At 40.1% G+C, this 16,469-nt stretch overlaps 3 protein-coding genes across 3 annotated transcripts; 1 reads left to right on the forward strand and 2 right to left on the reverse strand.

Annotated features, from left to right (window-relative positions):
* Positions 1-345: 345 nt before the first annotated feature.
* On the forward strand, positions 346-1,887 carry LOC147927104 (uncharacterized). Its single transcript, XM_087487303.1, has 6 exons — positions 346-514; positions 562-672; positions 747-1,135; positions 1,189-1,320; positions 1,399-1,678; positions 1,790-1,887. Exons 1-6 carry the CDS (start codon positions 346-348, stop codon positions 1,885-1,887), a joined length of 1,179 nt encoding a protein of 392 aa, XP_087343429.1.
* A 1,594-nt stretch (positions 1,888-3,481) lies between these two features.
* LOC147927105 (uncharacterized) lies at positions 3,482-5,240 on the reverse strand. Its single transcript, XM_087487304.1, has 3 exons — positions 4,780-5,240; positions 4,307-4,693; positions 3,482-4,265 (listed from the first exon to the last, which is right to left on the reverse strand). Exons 1-3 carry the CDS (start codon positions 5,238-5,240, stop codon positions 3,482-3,484), a joined length of 1,632 nt encoding a protein of 543 aa, XP_087343430.1.
* A 130-nt stretch (positions 5,241-5,370) lies between these two features.
* LOC147927106 (uncharacterized) lies at positions 5,371-6,588 on the reverse strand. Its single transcript, XM_087487305.1, has one exon. It carries the CDS (start codon positions 6,586-6,588, stop codon positions 5,371-5,373), a length of 1,218 nt encoding a protein of 405 aa, XP_087343431.1.
* Positions 6,589-16,469: the final 9,881 nt, after the last annotated feature.

The following is a 16,469-nucleotide window of genomic DNA, read 5'->3' on the forward strand; positions in this document are numbered from 1 at the left end:
TAGACATTCTGTAGCTGTCTTGTTCAACGTCCTTCAAATGCCGCACAACTTGCAGCTTGCGCTGCTGAGCATCGATGAGCGTCTGTGGAGCTGTCCCAAGGGCTACCTTTGCTTATACGAGGATTTCTTCACCGAGTGCGGCCTTTGGTTTCCGATTCCGGAGTTTCTAACAAGCTATTGTGCAAGACGGGGGATCGCGTTCTCGCAGCTGTCAATTTCTTCAATTCAGAACACGGTGGGACTTGCAATAACTTGTGCCTCGAGGTGAATTTCGATCAGCTGTGACCACTTCGAGCTTGTTAGCAGTTCACGCACGACCGTACGGGCCCTTGCACTGCTCGCTGCATGCCATGTCTCACAATTACGCGCGGCCAGAAAAGTAACATCCATGGCTGGCGGAGACGGTTCTTCTTCGTGGAAATAAACAAGATTTCAGTTGAAGATCCGTTAACGGCTTGTCCTCATGCTTGGAACCTGACTCCCGGTAGCCGTGGTTGGGTTGGGTTTGTATTACGTGATTTTCGATTGTGTTTGCTTACCGTTTTTGTTTTGTATTTGCAGGCACTCCTCCAGCTTTTGCAGCGTGCGACTTTGGCATCGTTGATAAAGCTTCTTCTTTTATTGAGGGTGCAACTTTGCGGTGGCCGGAAGTTCTTTCACATTTCAAGACTTGTAAGCTTTGTTGGCTTGTCGTCATCTTTGTGACGTACTTTCTTTCGTGTCTAAGGCGTCTACCTATCTTGTAGGTTCGCAGACTCGATTGCAAATGGGAGACTGCAAGATACCATGCTATGCTGACTTGTTCGATGCTGATGAGGAGCCAGCTGTTACGACCGAGGTTGTTGTGCCAAACACCGATACCGGCGTGCAGATCGTTGTTGTGGAGTGCGAGGATAGCGAGATGCATGTTCTCGAGGGTGAACCCGATCGTAGGTCTCGTTCTGCCGATGTTGCTGCTGCTCGTGCTGCGAAGAAGCCTTCCACGGGGTCTCGTAGGAGTGCTTCATCAGCTGGTGGTGATCATTCCCGAAAGAGATCATCACGCTCGAGTCCTCGGAGTGATGCTGGAGGGAGCTCTAGGCATCCTCATCACGCGGAGGATGTCGTGGGAGAGTTGATCATTTCGCGGAGGATGGTCGTGCGGGAGTTGACTACTCCTTTTCCTTCCGCTACGATGTGAAAGACTAGGCGATTACAGGCGAATCACGAGCTTGCGCCGACCTTGCTAGCAAGATTCACGGTGATTTTGTTCCGCTTCCTGCTCCTGGTTATTTGGCTTGTCCAACTACGTACGAGGAAGCCGTTCATCGACAGTTTCAGGTTTGTATCCAATCCTTCAGCTTGCCTTAATATGGACTTTACTTAGTTGTAATCGGATTATTTTGCTTGTTTCCTTAGGCGATGAGCTGGATGAACCGTCTCACTGGTGACTACGAGGACAAGGTGCGTACTGCTGGGAGGGAGGCTGGGTTTACTCAGGATGCGTTTGTTCAGGCTGATCGGTCGAACAAGGAAAATGCAGCGATGGTGAAGGAGCTCACAGATTCACTCAAACAATCCCAGCGAAAGCTCACTTCCGAATCGGAGGGACTTAGGAAAGCGAGGGGTGAGCGCAGAGAGCAGGAGCGCGCCAAGGCCGCTGTCGTGATTAGGGCGCATCGATCGTTTGAGGACGCACGTGATTGCATCACGTGAGAAACAACCTCATTTCCTCACTCTTAGCCAGGTGACGGGGACTAAAGAATGTCTTGATGCTGATCAAGAGGGGTGTCGCAATTCCCGCTGATAGGATGGCGCGTCTTGCTGCTGGTGCCGCTTCATGACGATGATCTTGAGCCATTCACGGGAGCTACTGGTGGAGGTGCTGATGATTTCGCAAACGAGTGATATGTCCTCGTATTGTTGCTTGTTCTTGTTTTTTTTTGTTTCTCCTTTTGTTATTGCAAACTCGATTGCCGATTGTCTCTGTACCTTTCTTTTCAGATATTTGTGAACCTAGTTGCTTTGCTTTATGAACCTGGCTATTTGCTTCTTCTTGCGCAATTGTTGATTATTGCCTATCTTTCGTTTACTTCATTATGATGAATTTGCTTTGGATTTATCTTTTATCGTTGTGGGGCATATTTTGCGGTACAGGACGTCTCCTTGCTTATCCTGAATATGTTATTCCCGTAACAGCGAGAGTAGACAAGACGGACTTGTCGTACTAGTTAGGTGTGTTCAGTCGTGATCAGCTTACCCTGTAGGTGCTGCAGGGGTCGCGAGAGTGTGCGAGTCGGGGTCTTCGCCTTATTCACTCTGCGCCCTGCTAGCTTTGCGAGTCTGGGCTCGGCTTATATGTCCTTAACAAAGTAAGGACGTGGATTATTTCACCACGGCACCCATGCAGAGCGCTTGCGAGTATGGACTCGGCTTTTATTCTTTACCGGAGTAAAGTATGGATTATTTCACCATCACATTCATGCGGAGCGTGAAAACGAAGGATTTGCTCGAAAATTTTATTTTTTTATTGATATTATAGTTGCACCTCGTGAAAGGCTACCTACGTACCCTCGAGAGGGATCAAACCATTCGTAGTTCGTATTACATAAGAATGCTCGGTGACGAGCTGGTTTTTTTTTCTTTTTTTTTTGGTGGCAGACGTGCTCATTCTTGTTGGACTAATGGTAGTAGCGCTTACGGTTGGCACAGTTCCAGGATCGCGGGACTGGCGTGCCGTTCATTTTGAGTAGTTGATGGACTCCTGGCTTGACAATCTTTGAGACTAAGTAGAGACCTTCCCAATGTGCGCCAAGCTTTCCAGCGTTCTTCTCGACAGTGTTTTCGTAGACTTTGCGGAGGACGAGATCTCCTTCGGCAAAGTAACGAGACTTAACTTTTTTGTTGTAAAATTTTGCCGCTGCTTGCTGGTAGTTCTGAATGCGCAATAGTGCCTGGTCGCTTTCTTCTTCGAGGAAAAGTAGTATGTCGCACAACATCTTATTGTTCAACTCCGGATCGTGGACTAGCATAGAGCGTTGAAGCGTCGGGATCCCGACTTCAGCTGGTGTGAGAGCCTCCATGCCGTATGCGAGCGAGAATGGTGTTCGTCCCGTGGATGTCTGTGGTGAGGTTCGGTGAGACCATAGAACGCCGTCGAGCTCATCTGCCCAGAGTCCCTTCTTTTCGTCAAGGCGTTTTTTGATTCCAGTGAGAATTGTCTTGTTGGTTGCCTCTGCTTGTCCGTTGCCTTGCGGGTATCGTGGAGTTGACTTGCTAAGGCGTATCCGCCAGCCGGCGCAGAATCCTTCAAATTGGAGTGAGATGAATAGGGGCCCGTTGTCGCATACAATTTCGTATGGGAGTCCATGCCTGCATATGATGTTTTTCCAGACAAAATTCTGAACTTCGTTGGCTTCGAGCGAGGCGTATGACTCTGCTTCAACCCACTTCGTGAAATAGTCCGTCATGATTAGGAGGTACTTCTTTTGGCGAGATGGTGTTAGCGGACCGACAATATCCATCGCCCATCGCATGAATGGATAGGGTGGTGACGTTGTACGCATGAGTTCGGTCGGGAATGGATGAAGGGTGCATGACGCTGACATTTTTCGCACTTGCTTGTGAATGCAGTACAATCGGCAACCATGGTCGGCCAGAAATGTTCATTGCGGCGGATTTGAAGTGCTAAAGCGCGGCCGCCTGAATGGTTTCCTCCCGCGCCTTCGTGAACCTCTCGCATGATATCGTTGACATCCTTTGTAATGACGCAGATGAGAAGAGCGCCGTTTGCATCCCAACGAAACAAGCTGTCGTCCAACATCGTGTAGTGTGCGCTTTTAACGCGAAGACGCCTTGCTTCCCACTTGTCTTTTGGCATAACTCCATCCGTGATAAATGCTATAATCTCAGTTTGCCAGTCGTCTCGTGAGGAGGCATCGGGTGCTGGTACGGGCGTAACTAGAGTGGTTGAATTCGCAGCTGTTGGGGTTGAGCTTGTGACTGCTAAGGCGATTGCTAAGACGTTGCTCGGATTTGCTGACGTTTCCGTTGAAGGGGAAACTTCAAAAAGCTTGGCATTGATACTCGGTTGATCAATGCTCTCTACAGGAATTACTCGGCGGAGGTCGGGATCGGATGTAGAAGCAAGCGTTGCAAGTGCATCTGCTGGAGCATTGTCGCTGCGTGGAATCTTGACGAGCTCAAAGAACTCGAACTGTTGGGAAAGGTCGCGAACAACTTTGAGAGAGGCACCCATGCGCGCGTGTCTTGCTGCATAATCTCCACTGAACTGGTGTGTGACCAGTTGAGAATCGCAGCGATTAACGCTTGGATCTTTTTGACTCCGATTCCGTGTGCAAGGCGTAATCCAGCAATTAACGCTTCATACTCAGCATCGTTGTTTGTGGCAGAGAAAGCGAGGCGGAATGACTGCTCCAAGATTTCACCTGTTGGCGAGGTTAGGCGTACTCCTGCCCCTGAGCCCGTCTTTGATGAAGCGCCGTCTACATGTAGTGACCATATCTCAGGTGGAGGGGTGTCAGCTTCGAGTTCGGGAGAGAGTTCAACGAGAAAATCTGCGAGAACTTGTGACTTTGTGCAGGTGCGGTTCTTGTACTCAATGTCGTATTCGCTTAACTCAACTCCCATTTTGCGAGGCGTCCTGATTGGCTTGGACTGTGAAGGATTGTTCGAGGAGGCTGGTTCGTCAGGACTTCAACAGTGTGGGATTGAAAGTAGGGGTGAAGCTTGCGAGTTGAAATAACGACCGCATATGCGAGCTTCTCAAGAGTCGGGTACCGAAGTTCTATGCCAACGAGAGTTTTGCTCACATAGAACATTGGATGTTGCTCTCCACGATCTTCTCTGACAAGCACACCACTTACAGCTGAACAGGAAATGGTGATGTAGAGATACAAAGTTTCTCCTTGCTCGGGTTTGGCCAGGACTGGCGGAGACGATAAGTAATCCTTCAATTGAGTGAATGCTAGCTCGCATTTCTCATCCCACTCAAAGCGTTTATTTCTGCGGAGGAGCTGATAGAACGGCAAACACATGTCTGTTGAACGAGAGATGAAACAGTTCAGTGTGGCAATTCGCCCAGTAAGTCGCTGTACTTCATGTGTGTTCCTTGGAGACGGGAGGTTGATGATTGCCGAGATCTGTTTTGGATTCGCTTCTATGCCGCGCTTCATAACGAGGTATCCCAAAAATTCTCCGGAAGTAACCCAAAATATGCATTTCACCGGATTCAGCTTCATGCTGTACTTGTTGAATATCTCGAAACATTACTTCAGGTGTGCGACATGATCTGCGCCTTAGCTGATTTGACGAGCATATCATCAATGTATACTTCCATTGTTCTTCCAAGTTGACTTGCGCACATCCGGTTCACCAGTCGCTGATATGTTCGGTAATGAATGCAGTCTTCTCATGGTCGTCCTTTAGCATCATTATCTGACTGTAGCCCGAGAATGCATCCATGAAAGATAACAATTCATTTCCAGCTGTTGCTTCGACGAGCTGATCAATGCGCGGAAGAGGAAAACTGTCTTTCGGACAAGCTTTCTTGAGGTCTGTGAAGTTGACGCAGACTCTCCATGTACCATTCTTCTTTTTAACAACGACCGGGTTACTCAGCCAATCTGGATAGCGAACCTCCGTGATGGATCCCGCATCAAGTAGTTTCCGTACCTCGTCGTTTACTGTGGTTGTGCGTTCTACTCCAAGCTTTTGACGCTTTTGCTTGACGGGCTTGTAAGTCGGGTCAACGTTGAGCTCATGGGTGGTAATGCTAGGGTCGATTCCTGTCATATGGTCTATCGTCCAGGCGAAGGTGGTTGCATTCTTGCGCAAGAATTGTACGAGTTCGTCTCTCAGTGCGACTGGTAACTCGGCACCTATTCTAACGCAGCGCTTGGGATCGGACAGATCGATGTTGAATTGGATTACAGACTCTTTCGGGGGAGGTGTGCGTGGATCTCGCGGTGGAGTTGATTCAGCAATTACGAAAGCCCTTGCATTCCGCATCTTCTTCTCAATGATGAAACAGGTCCGAGCCATCAGGTGGTCTCCGCGCAATGTGTAAATTCCGTATGCGTTTGGAAACTTGACACATTGATGGTAAGTAGAGGCAACAGCGCGCATCTTGTGAAGCCATGGTGTTCCAAGAATGACATTGTAGACGATGGGTTTGTCCACAATTGGGAAGTTAAAGCATTGCAACCTGCCGCCGACGTAGATTGGAAGTGTGATGGTTCCAACAGTCATGGATGTATCGCCATCGAATCCTGTCAGAGGCTGCGTTTTGTATACCGTGTTGCGCAGATCAATCTCCATCTGGATCAGTACATCCTTGAATATTACGTTGACCGAGCTCCCGGTGTCAATAAGAATTCGCGTCACCAAGCTTTCCCCAATCACCATTTCTACGACAAGTGGGTCATTGTTTGGACTTACGTTGCGCGCGTCTTCTTCAGTAAACATAATTGGAGCGGAGGATGTCTTTAACATGTTGCTGTGGGAAGGCATGTTGCGCTTTGTTTCTGCTTCACGGCAGTAGGCTTGGATATACCGAACAGAATCGCGGCATGTTGACAAGCCACCCATGATCATGTTGATCCTTCAGCGAGGAGCTAATGGTTCATCGTGCTCTTCCGCGTCGTGATTCCGTTTTGGGGGAGGGGGTAAGCGAGCGATTTCCCGTGCTCGGTCATTTTGTGCTGCAGCTTCCTCTTCACGCTGTCTGTCGTGCTGCTGCTCGTCTCCCAGGCAATACTGGTTGTTTTTGTGTGTGACAACTTTTCTCCGCTCTCGTTCTACATCAACGTCACCTTTCTTGTACTTATTCAGAAGCAGCATTTGAAGCATTTTGCATTCTTCGGTTGAGTGTCCGTTGAATCTGTGGAACTTGCAGTACGGGCATTTGCTTTTGAAGCCAGGGTTATCGGATTCGCGGTGCCACTTGTTCCAAGACTTATTCTGCTGTTCTTTTCCATCGATAGCGAACATCGTCGCTTTCCTTCCTTTCTCGCCACAGGCATAATCCCTGTTGTAATGTTGGCGTGGTTCGTGGTACTCATCTACGACTTTGCCTTTTGAGCTTGGAACCTTCTCAGATGCCTTTTCTATCGTACATGATTGATCGGGGTTCTTCTTATCTCTGTCTTCCTCGACTAGGATGTATCGATTGGCTCGTGCAAGTACTTCGCCTAAGTTTGTGACAGGCAGGATTATTAGGTCGTCCTTGAATCTGGTACCCCGGGCGAGCGCGTTTTTTAACGCACCGATTGCGGATTCGTCACTTATAGCGAGTCGGGACACGACATCCTTAAACCTTTCCATGAAAGCCCGTAATGACTCGCCAGGCTTCTGATACATTCTCCACAGGTCAGCATTTGACGCAGGTGTGCGCATGAAGTACTGGTGATGCTGAAGGAATGCGCTTGTTAATCCTTCTTACCCATCGATCGAGTTGGCCTCAAGCCTGGAGAACCAATTGAGTGCCTCGCCGGAAAGACTTTCGACGAACATCTGACAGCTTCCCGCGTCTGCTTCCTCAGGTGAAAAGTACGACCAATTCATGTGGATCGTCATTGACTTTAGGAAGATGGTGGGGTCTCCCTTTCCATCGTATGGAATCAGTCTGTTCTCGCTGTTGTCCGGATTGTGCTTAACCCTAAATCCTGAGACCCTTGCGGTGAATGGTGAGCGTCTTGCTTCCACCAGTACGGTTTCTAGCTCTGGTGCTACACTTGTTGCTCGGTGCATCTGAGTTGTGATCGTCTTTAGCTGAGCTTGCATCTGCTGAAGTTCTTGCCGTAATGTGCGATTTTCAGCATTCTCAGAATGACTTGGCCCAACATGTTGATCCGCGAGCATCTGGTTGGTCTGGAAACGTACCCTTGGCTGCTCGCTATTGGGTCCAACGATGATCGATGAGAGACGGGGCCTACCATTAGCGTTGTGTTCAATTCGCGGAATGTTAGTGGCGTTATGGTTAGCTTTCGGGGCGTTGTGGTCAGCTCGCGGAGCGTTGTGGTCAGCTCGCGGAGCGTTGTGGTCAGCTCGCGGAGTGTGTGGCGCCAGTGCGTCTTCATTCTGTTCATGTCCAGGCTCATATTGTCGCCTTTGATGTCTTGCGTGATCACTTCGCCCTTAAGATTCTATCTGCGCTGCTTGACCGCTCATCTGATCCAAGGTCCTTTGTACAGCTTCGTCGAGAGCGGCTTGACTGATTTTCACGCGTTTGGATGATCGAAGGGGGTGAATGTCGTGCGTAGCGTCCATAGCTTCGCGGTTGTCCGGAGCGTCGCCAACAGCTACACGATCAGGAAGGATTGCACGATCAAAATTTTGTAATTTAATGATTTTCTATATAAAAAAACAAACTGATATTCCCAATTGAAAAATTTTACTACAAAGAGGAAATCAATAGAATAACCTAGCAATATAACTTAAATTAAGGTGAATATAAAAGAGATTAAAAATTAAATTAATATTTGGGATTTTTAATTGCATTTTATATGATTTTATAGGAAATATATTTAATTGATACTTCAAAAATAATTTTGCAATTTAATTATTAAATGTTTTAGGTAAATTTTGAATATCATAGTAAATTTTTATGATTTGAATTAAAGTGTATTATTGACATTTAGAAAATTTGTTTGTTATATATGTATTTTTAATGAGAATTTCAAAAATACATCTTTTTCAATACCAACATCAGAAATACCTTTTTAAAAAACTTTATTAATAAAATTTTCTCAGAAAATTTTCATAATTTTATGATTATTAAATAAACTAAAATAAATTAACATAAGTAATACAACAACCCGCGCATATGCGCGGAATATTACCTAGTAACTGTAAAAACAAAAAGCTGGGAAGGAGGCTAGGGGGAGTCGAACTGTAAAACTGTATAATATAACATAAAAAGGGAATCACTAGACTACATTATTCTCACATGCATGGCCTTCAAAACTAGTTTATAATCGGTAGCCTAAAGCATATGTTTTAGCTGCCTTATGGATAGGCCGGCACTGCTTGTCAAGAACATTGGAGTATCTTAAATTCTTTACTAAAAATAAAAATAACAAAGAATATTCGTTTTTAACAAACATTTAAAATATAATAGTTTGAAAAGGCAACAAGTAAAACAAAAAACAAATACAACATAATTCGTTTTAGATTATGTTGATGTATGGAATCGACAATACGAATAATAAGAATATAAATGGGATGAATCGGATCTGGTCCTTTTATTTAACGTAGAATTTCAGAAGGGTTTACAGAAAATGACAATTAAGGAGCTAAGCACAGTTAATACGAAATAATTGCTCTTCTCTCTCTAATTGACCAAAAAGGTGGATCTTCTGACGTGACAATGACATCAGGTATTTATAGTGGGGCCTTGACCTAGAGTTTTTATTCTGTCTCCTGGCAAAATGACGATTTTGCTTCTGCGACCTGTTGGGCTAGATCTAAGACTTTAGGTCCAAAACTTCATTAAATCTTCTGTCAGGGCTTCTGTAAATGTTAGGGGCAAAGCCCATATCCAACAGATTAGAGGATATATACAAGAGAACATAATTCGTTCTGAATTATTTGTTTACTGTAAAAATTCTTTAGAAATATAGTGCACGACTAAGTCTGAAACTGCGCCACCGACATAAACCATAAACATATTACATAATAATTAGGCCTGGGCACTAAGATCCGTTACCTGTATTTGACCCGTTATTCGGCTCGTACCTATCCAGAAAACGGTATCCACAGCTTTAGGATCGAGTGAAATATATTATAATTATATTACTTATGAGTAAGAATCGAGTATAAGATATTAATTTAATTTTTAATAGCTGTCCCGTTACCTATTGCATTATCTGTTTTGTTACCGGACCCGTAAATATCCGTTAATATTTTGTAGTATTCTCATTTATTAATAATTTATATATATATATATATATATATATATATATATATATATATATATATTCTGAAATAAAAGTTAAAGCCTAAGTTCAATTTAGCTTTATTCTTAATTAGAATGATTGTGATTATTATTTGTTTATTTGCTTATGATATTGTTATATTGTATTATGCTAATAAAAAATGTGATGTGGTCCATGGTTATGTAAGTAAAGAGAATGTAAATAGTTAGGAAATTACATGTCTTCCGATAAAAATGGTTTTGCCACATAACATTTAATTTAAATTTTATAGTTTTTTAAACTATATGTTGCACATAATTATGAATTCTTTATATTTGAAATATAAAATTATATTGTGGTTATAAATATTTTTTTACCGGGTACTCGTTTTTTCAGGTAAGAGTATAGGTTGGATATCTAAAAACTCAACCATTTTTACTGGATATTCGTTTTTCTGGATATCTATTAGTTACGGATTGAGTACGAGTAATTTTTTTCTATTGCCCATAAGAATCGTGTCGGGTAAAAGATATCAAAAAATTCAAGAATACCCTTCCCGTACCCAACCCTAAGAGCATGGGCATTGGTGTCCCCTGGTTTTTGGTCCCCCAAATTTAATAGTATTATTTTGAAAGGTTCTTATTTTTAGTATGAGCATTGGTGTCTAAATTATTTAGTGGCATAGTAGTGAAGTTGTCACAACAATACATGAGGACCACGGTTCGAGCCTCCAAAATGCAAATTTTTGTTTTTTTCCCCCTTAGCGAAAGGGTAAATATGTAACTTCGTCCAGATCATCTTCTTCCACCTATCAACCCTAATGGCCGATTCATGTTTCCTGCGTTTTTTTATCTTCTGTTTTTTCGATTTTCTTTTGTTTACTATCATTTTTTCACATATCTTAACCCAAATAGCATAGATCTACCTTCCATCTATGGATTCTTGACAAAAAAATTGACTTTTATAAACTTATTTCTCAGGCTGATTTTTCTCCGCTTATGACCAAATCGCGGCGGTTAACCACCGCCCACCGCCTCCATGCCGCTTAAACGGCCACCGAGTCCGACTTTTAGAACACTGGTGTTAACCCTACACAAAATCTTCTCCCAATCACCAGTTTCCATGTGTCCAAGTAGACGGACAAAAAACATCCCATTTAAAGATACATTTCTTCATTATTGGGCTTTTTTAATTTATTTTTAAAAGATAAATATCAGGAGACGGCCCAAATAGACACCATTGCACATGGTCTAATATTACTAATGGAATGAAGATTATTACGTCCATTATCCAATCCTAAAATCTTGCAACAATATTTACGAAGTCCCACAAACCTAAGGCCCATCTTGTTGGTAAAAAGGCCAATGAGCAAGCAATCCTACTATTATTACTATGGAAAAACTGAGTGTATATCATAATATTGGAACAATTACAAAACAAAATTACCAAAATACTCATTAGTTTTTAAATTTTTTTGATTAATTCATTTTTGTATAATTTGAGATTTTATAAAAATTAGGAATATCACATAAATTTTAATTTATAAAGTAAATAATATATGCCAATAATAAAAAACACCGAACATGCGAATAAATCGATTCATATAAAATTATTATGAGTAAATTAGTATTTAAGATCTAAGATTCGTTTGTGTAAAACAAAATATGTAACTAAAGTTTTTTTTTAGTTTTATTAAATTGGCGTTTATTTTATGTAAAAATATGTTTCACCCGTGAAACAATTGAACGTAAAAAAAAAATTTTAACGTAGTGGAGAAATTTGTATGGACTTTATTTTGATAAATCATGAGTAATTATTATGTTTTAGAAATAAATTGATTTGTTGTTTTCTAAAGAAATATAATATAGATTCAAATTAAAGGGTTACAAAGAGTTTTAATTATGTAATAAAATTTGATTTAAATCTATAATGGCATAGATGTAATTAATATTAATTAACAAGAGTTATTTGCTAAAATGTGTTTTGAGCTTTCTTGCGACGACACATCAGCATTTTATACAGGAATGCTTCTCTATTAATATATAGGAGATTTATAACATCTTAAATATTTATTGAAATACAACTTAGAATAACCTTGAAAAATGGATCTTAATTCACTTCTATAAATCTTACTCTTTTATATGTCACTCTAACCTTTTTTAAACTCAAAAGACTTGGTGATGTGGTGCATGATTGATAAATTTGAAGTTTAGGACACAATGTGAAGTAGATTTGCTTGGACACAATTCATAATAGATAACTTTCAACTCTCAATCAAAGAGAAGATCATAATCAGAATTCTGAAAAGTATAATGGTTTTTATCGTCCTTGAACATAATACAATCTTATATATATATATATTTAGAATGCAATGATTTATAATTATTTTCTTATGTCTTTCTTTCTTTTTCAAAGTGTATGTTTGTAGATCAATTTGACATTGATATAACTATCTTTTTAGTTTTTATGAGACTAGGGGATAATCCGAACAACCCCGGGAAATATTTGAAAGTTAAAGTAACTTAATTCTAAATATTTTTTTTTAGTATATGAATTAAAATTATGTGATCTATGTCTAACATTTTGTTAAGTTTATTTTGTATTCTGTTCATTGCAACTGGTATTTACAAATATAAGTTTTTAATTTCTGTTGTACTTTCTTATCGGTATATTGTTTAAAAACTTTTTTTATCCTCTTCTTTGGTGGTCAAAGTCGAATTACTCTTATGGAACTGAATGTTATAAGGACTATATATTGACTTGCAAGGACTCTGTTTATATTGACTTTTCCCCTCTTTGTACCTAATGAAGATGAACCACGTTTACAATCTGATGTAACTACCACCAAAAATACACAACTATGGGAACATAAGAGATATTCTAATAGCTAACGATTAAAGAAAAAAGGAATCTAGTTACTAAATTTTGAACTTGATAAATTTCAACCCCTAAAAGTTAACCCATGTCAACAAATATTTTTAACTTCCAAGCTTACTATCGAGTAGGATCTACACGTTTGGATAGATGACACAAGACATGAAAAAATGAAAAGGATCCTAAGGGGGAAAAACATGAAAAGGATCCAAAGAGTTCAGTATAAAATGAAATACTATATGTTGATATAAAATTTGTAAATTAAAGCAGTTGATTGAACAAATTTTTTTTTAACCTAGTTCCCTTTCTCTCTCAACTTTTAGCCGCCAAAGAAGAAAAATTTCATATCGAGGTTGGATCTTGGTGGCTTGTCTAGCACTGGATCTGGCCTCCCCAGCTTTTTTTCTTTCGAGCGTTCTTGTTTTTGCTCTCGATCTATCTAGCTCCAGTGTTTCGGTGATGAAGAGTTTTGATTGTAAGTTTGATCGGCGGTAGGCTTCTCCAGAGAGAGTCGATGTTGGGACTCCGACTTCAGTAGTGTTGTCGGATCCTCTGCTCTTGTGAAATCCGAAGAAAGCTTTGGTTTCTCTTGGAAAACGGAGTGTGTTCTTTGTGGATCTATGACTGTTGGTTCGTTCTGTCTTGTGATCTGGTAAGCAGACTTGCGGGTCTGGTTCTCTTTTACGGTATGCTAGGGCTAGTTTGCTTCGTCTTAGTTTGTTTTGTCTTAGTTTGTGTCAAGAGTGACCCTGTCAGGTCTTTCAACCATCTTTGGGGAGCCATTTAGTTTGTTTCGGTGTTTGACTTTGTGTTTGAGGAAGCGGTTAGAGCGGCCTTTATCTGTGAGGGTTTCTGATTACAGCAAAGATGATGATGCCGGATCAGTTAGATCGACGGATAGCTCGAAGAATAATGTCATTGTGGTTTGTTGTTTCCTGTCCCAGATCTCAGAGCCGGTTTTGTGCTTGTCATTGCTTCAATACGCCATGTGGAGTGGATGTGGGTTCTTGTCCAGCCATTGTCTTTCCTCTCAATCTTTGTCTCACCGTATCAGCCAGCGGCTCGCTTTTGGTTCATTCCCTTCTTAAGCAGAGGCTCAGTTTATGTTTGTAGATGTTTTAGTTCTCTAAATTTCCAGGTCCTCTTCTCCTTTGGTGTTGTTTGCTGTGGTTGTTAGCAGCCTCTTGTTATCGCCTTCCTAGCTCTTGATTTTGGTGATAACCGAGGGCTTAGACTTTGCTCCTTATCTTGCTTTCCAGATCTGTTTAGATTGGTGGCATTTTGAAGGATTCTAGCTAGACGTGAATTGGCGCATCAGACATAGTCTTCGCATCCAGAAGTATATTTGAGTTTCTCTTAGTGATTTTGCTTGCTAGGTTATGAAGTTCTTGGGTTTTCGAGAGATCAGCTCTTATCATGATAGGAGGTGGTAGATGTTATCTTTGGGTTGGCTGTGGGCACCCATGATAAATCTCTTTCACAGGAGCTTTGGGAGAAAAAACGTTTTTGCTTTCTTAGGTCTAGTGTATCTCCAAAGGTTCTAGCCTTTTGGTTTTTGTTCTTATTATAAGAGTTTGTCCTTCTTTGTATGGTTTGAAAATCTTTGTTTGTTTGTTTTTAATTTCTCTTCTATAGGGCTTTGACTCCAAGGACATTACTTCATCCGTTGGCTTTGACTTTCTTTTTTGGTTATGTTGTATCCTTTCTTGATATAAAACCAAATTATAAATAAAATTCTAGATGACAAAAAAAAAAAAAGAAAAAAAAAGCAGTCGATTGACCTTTGGTCCTTCACGTGATTTTCCTCAATTGCTTTATTACAGGGTCAACAACAAAGAGATATTATAAGAAGAGACACTAAAGAATTTGTGGAATTCTATAACTACAAAAAGAAAATGTTAACAAAAGAAACATTAGCTTACAATTATCCTCACTTTCTCAAACTTTTCTATACTATAAGGAAACATAGCAAAAAAAAACTAAGTTAACATATCAGACTGTAAAAAAGTACCAATTCATTTTTCTCCGGCCTTGGCTTGATTAAAATCCAATAAACAATATTGAGATCCAAGAAACAATACAACATGAAAAACCGTTTGCCAAAAAAAAAGAAACCGATCTTTTAACTGTAAACTTCCTTTGATGTGGAGTCTGGTTTTTCTGTAGAGAGAGAGTATTTATCTCCTTCATTTTGTCTTCAAGTGAAACATTCACCATAAGTAACTTTGTTTCTTGGAATCGTTCAAAAATACTCAGAATTCAATACATACACCACAACAGCAAACGTGGTTAAAATATGCTTTGATCAAGTGAGCAGTTTAAAAATCTCAAATTAGCCATGTCTAGAGATCTGTCTCCTCCTATAATGTGAGAAAATTAGAAACGTGTGTGTGTGCATGCATTGAAAAATATGCTTAAAAAAAGCAGAACCATATATATATATGAAGAGATACAAGAGATGTATCGGTAGAAGAAATGAGTTGAAAAAATCAGAAGATAAAAAGCCTTGGGTCTGACCTCTCACCTAATTATGAAGCTGTATAATTGAATTACGTCTATTGGCATTATTGCAGTTAGGAAAATATACTATATGTTAGGGCCGTAATGAAAAGTTTATTGCAAAGCAGTAACTCTCCTAAATGATGTGGCAGAATATTTTGGAGAAATGAAAGATGATGTAACAACATAATGTAAAAGCTTAAAATACTGATGTGGATAGCTTGAAGAGTCTCAAACAACTCCTTTTATTAGTAAGTAATGTTCTTGAAGAGACTACATTGATATAATTGGTTCATCTAGTAATTTGACATTAGTTATAGTCCTTATTTTGTCCATGCTATGTACACACTTCTAACATAAAATAATAATTATAGGGTAAATGTTTTTTTGAAAACTAAATTGGTGCATTTAGAATAAAACTAGTTTAATTACTTAGAGAATTATGGAGGTTATTGATACTAATTGCATTTAATTCCCATCTATACTAGTATTTTTGCAGCAGTTTTTGCTCAAAAATACTAATAAGGAAAGTTTTAGCAATTAATGCTACTAATGCAATTAATTATATCGACCTCTAGCAATTTTATATGGACCTCTTAGTATTTTATGGGCCTCTTGATAATTCATAATTTAAGGGCCTCCATTAAATATTTATTTAGATTGTAGACAAAACGATGTCCAAAATTTCATAGGACCAGCAAAAATATACTCTTTTACTAATAATCTAGACAAAATTTCCGGAAAATGAATTTCTGAAAAATTACATTGCAATAACTACGACATTAATGGTATTCTCAATTGTCAAAATGATTATGAATACAAATGAGTAGACTATTGATTTATCAGGCATTCAAACTTTAAAAACTTTTATTTAGTTTATTCCGGTTCTTTATTTTAAAGATTTTTAAAAGGTTAAATATGAAAAATATTTAAAACTTTTAAAAAGTTAAATATGATAAATATTATACCGTAGATACACAATAAATATCAAAAGTTAAGATGATATAGTGTGAGTTAAAATATCTCGGGACGGGGTTATATAGCAGGACGAGTTTTATCGATATTTATATAAATTAAAAAATATCAGTAATTCGGTGTTACACGGGTAAAACATCATTTCATTATTTTGTTAACACTGTCAGTATCAGATAATAGACATATCTAATTAAATTTAAATAAATA

Source organism: Camelina sativa, chromosome 15 (assembly GCF_030686135.1).
Source record: "Camelina sativa cultivar CO46 ecotype springtype chromosome 15, ASM3068613v1".
NCBI classification, from domain to species: domain Eukaryota; kingdom Viridiplantae; phylum Streptophyta; class Magnoliopsida; order Brassicales; family Brassicaceae; genus Camelina; species Camelina sativa.

Bases quoted from the DNA above. Each gene is read 5' to 3' on its own strand.
- LOC147927104 (XM_087487303.1), top strand. From the start codon at position 346: ATGCCATGTCTCACAATTACGCGCGGCCAGAAAAGTAACATCCATGGC. The intron at 673-746 runs GTAAGCTTTGTT...CCTATCTTGTAG, and splicing joins TCTTTCACATTTCAAGACTT to GTTCGCAGACTCGATTGCAA. The intron at 1,321-1,398 runs GTTTGTATCCAA...TTGTTTCCTTAG, and splicing joins CCGTTCATCGACAGTTTCAG to GCGATGAGCTGGATGAACCG.
- LOC147927105 (XM_087487304.1), bottom strand. From the start codon at position 5,240: ATGAAGCTGAATCCGGTGAAATGCATATTTTGGGTTACTTCCGGAGAA. The intron at 4,694-4,779 runs GTACCCGACTCT...ACACTGTTGAAG, and splicing joins CTCGTTGGCATAGAACTTCG to TCCTGACGAACCAGCCTCCT. The intron at 4,266-4,306 runs GTTAATCGCTGC...ACACCAGTTCAG, and splicing joins GGAGTCAAAAAGATCCAAGC to TGGAGATTATGCAGCAAGAC.
- LOC147927106 (XM_087487305.1), bottom strand. From the start codon at position 6,588: ATGGGTGGCTTGTCAACATGCCGCGATTCTGTTCGGTATATCCAAGCC.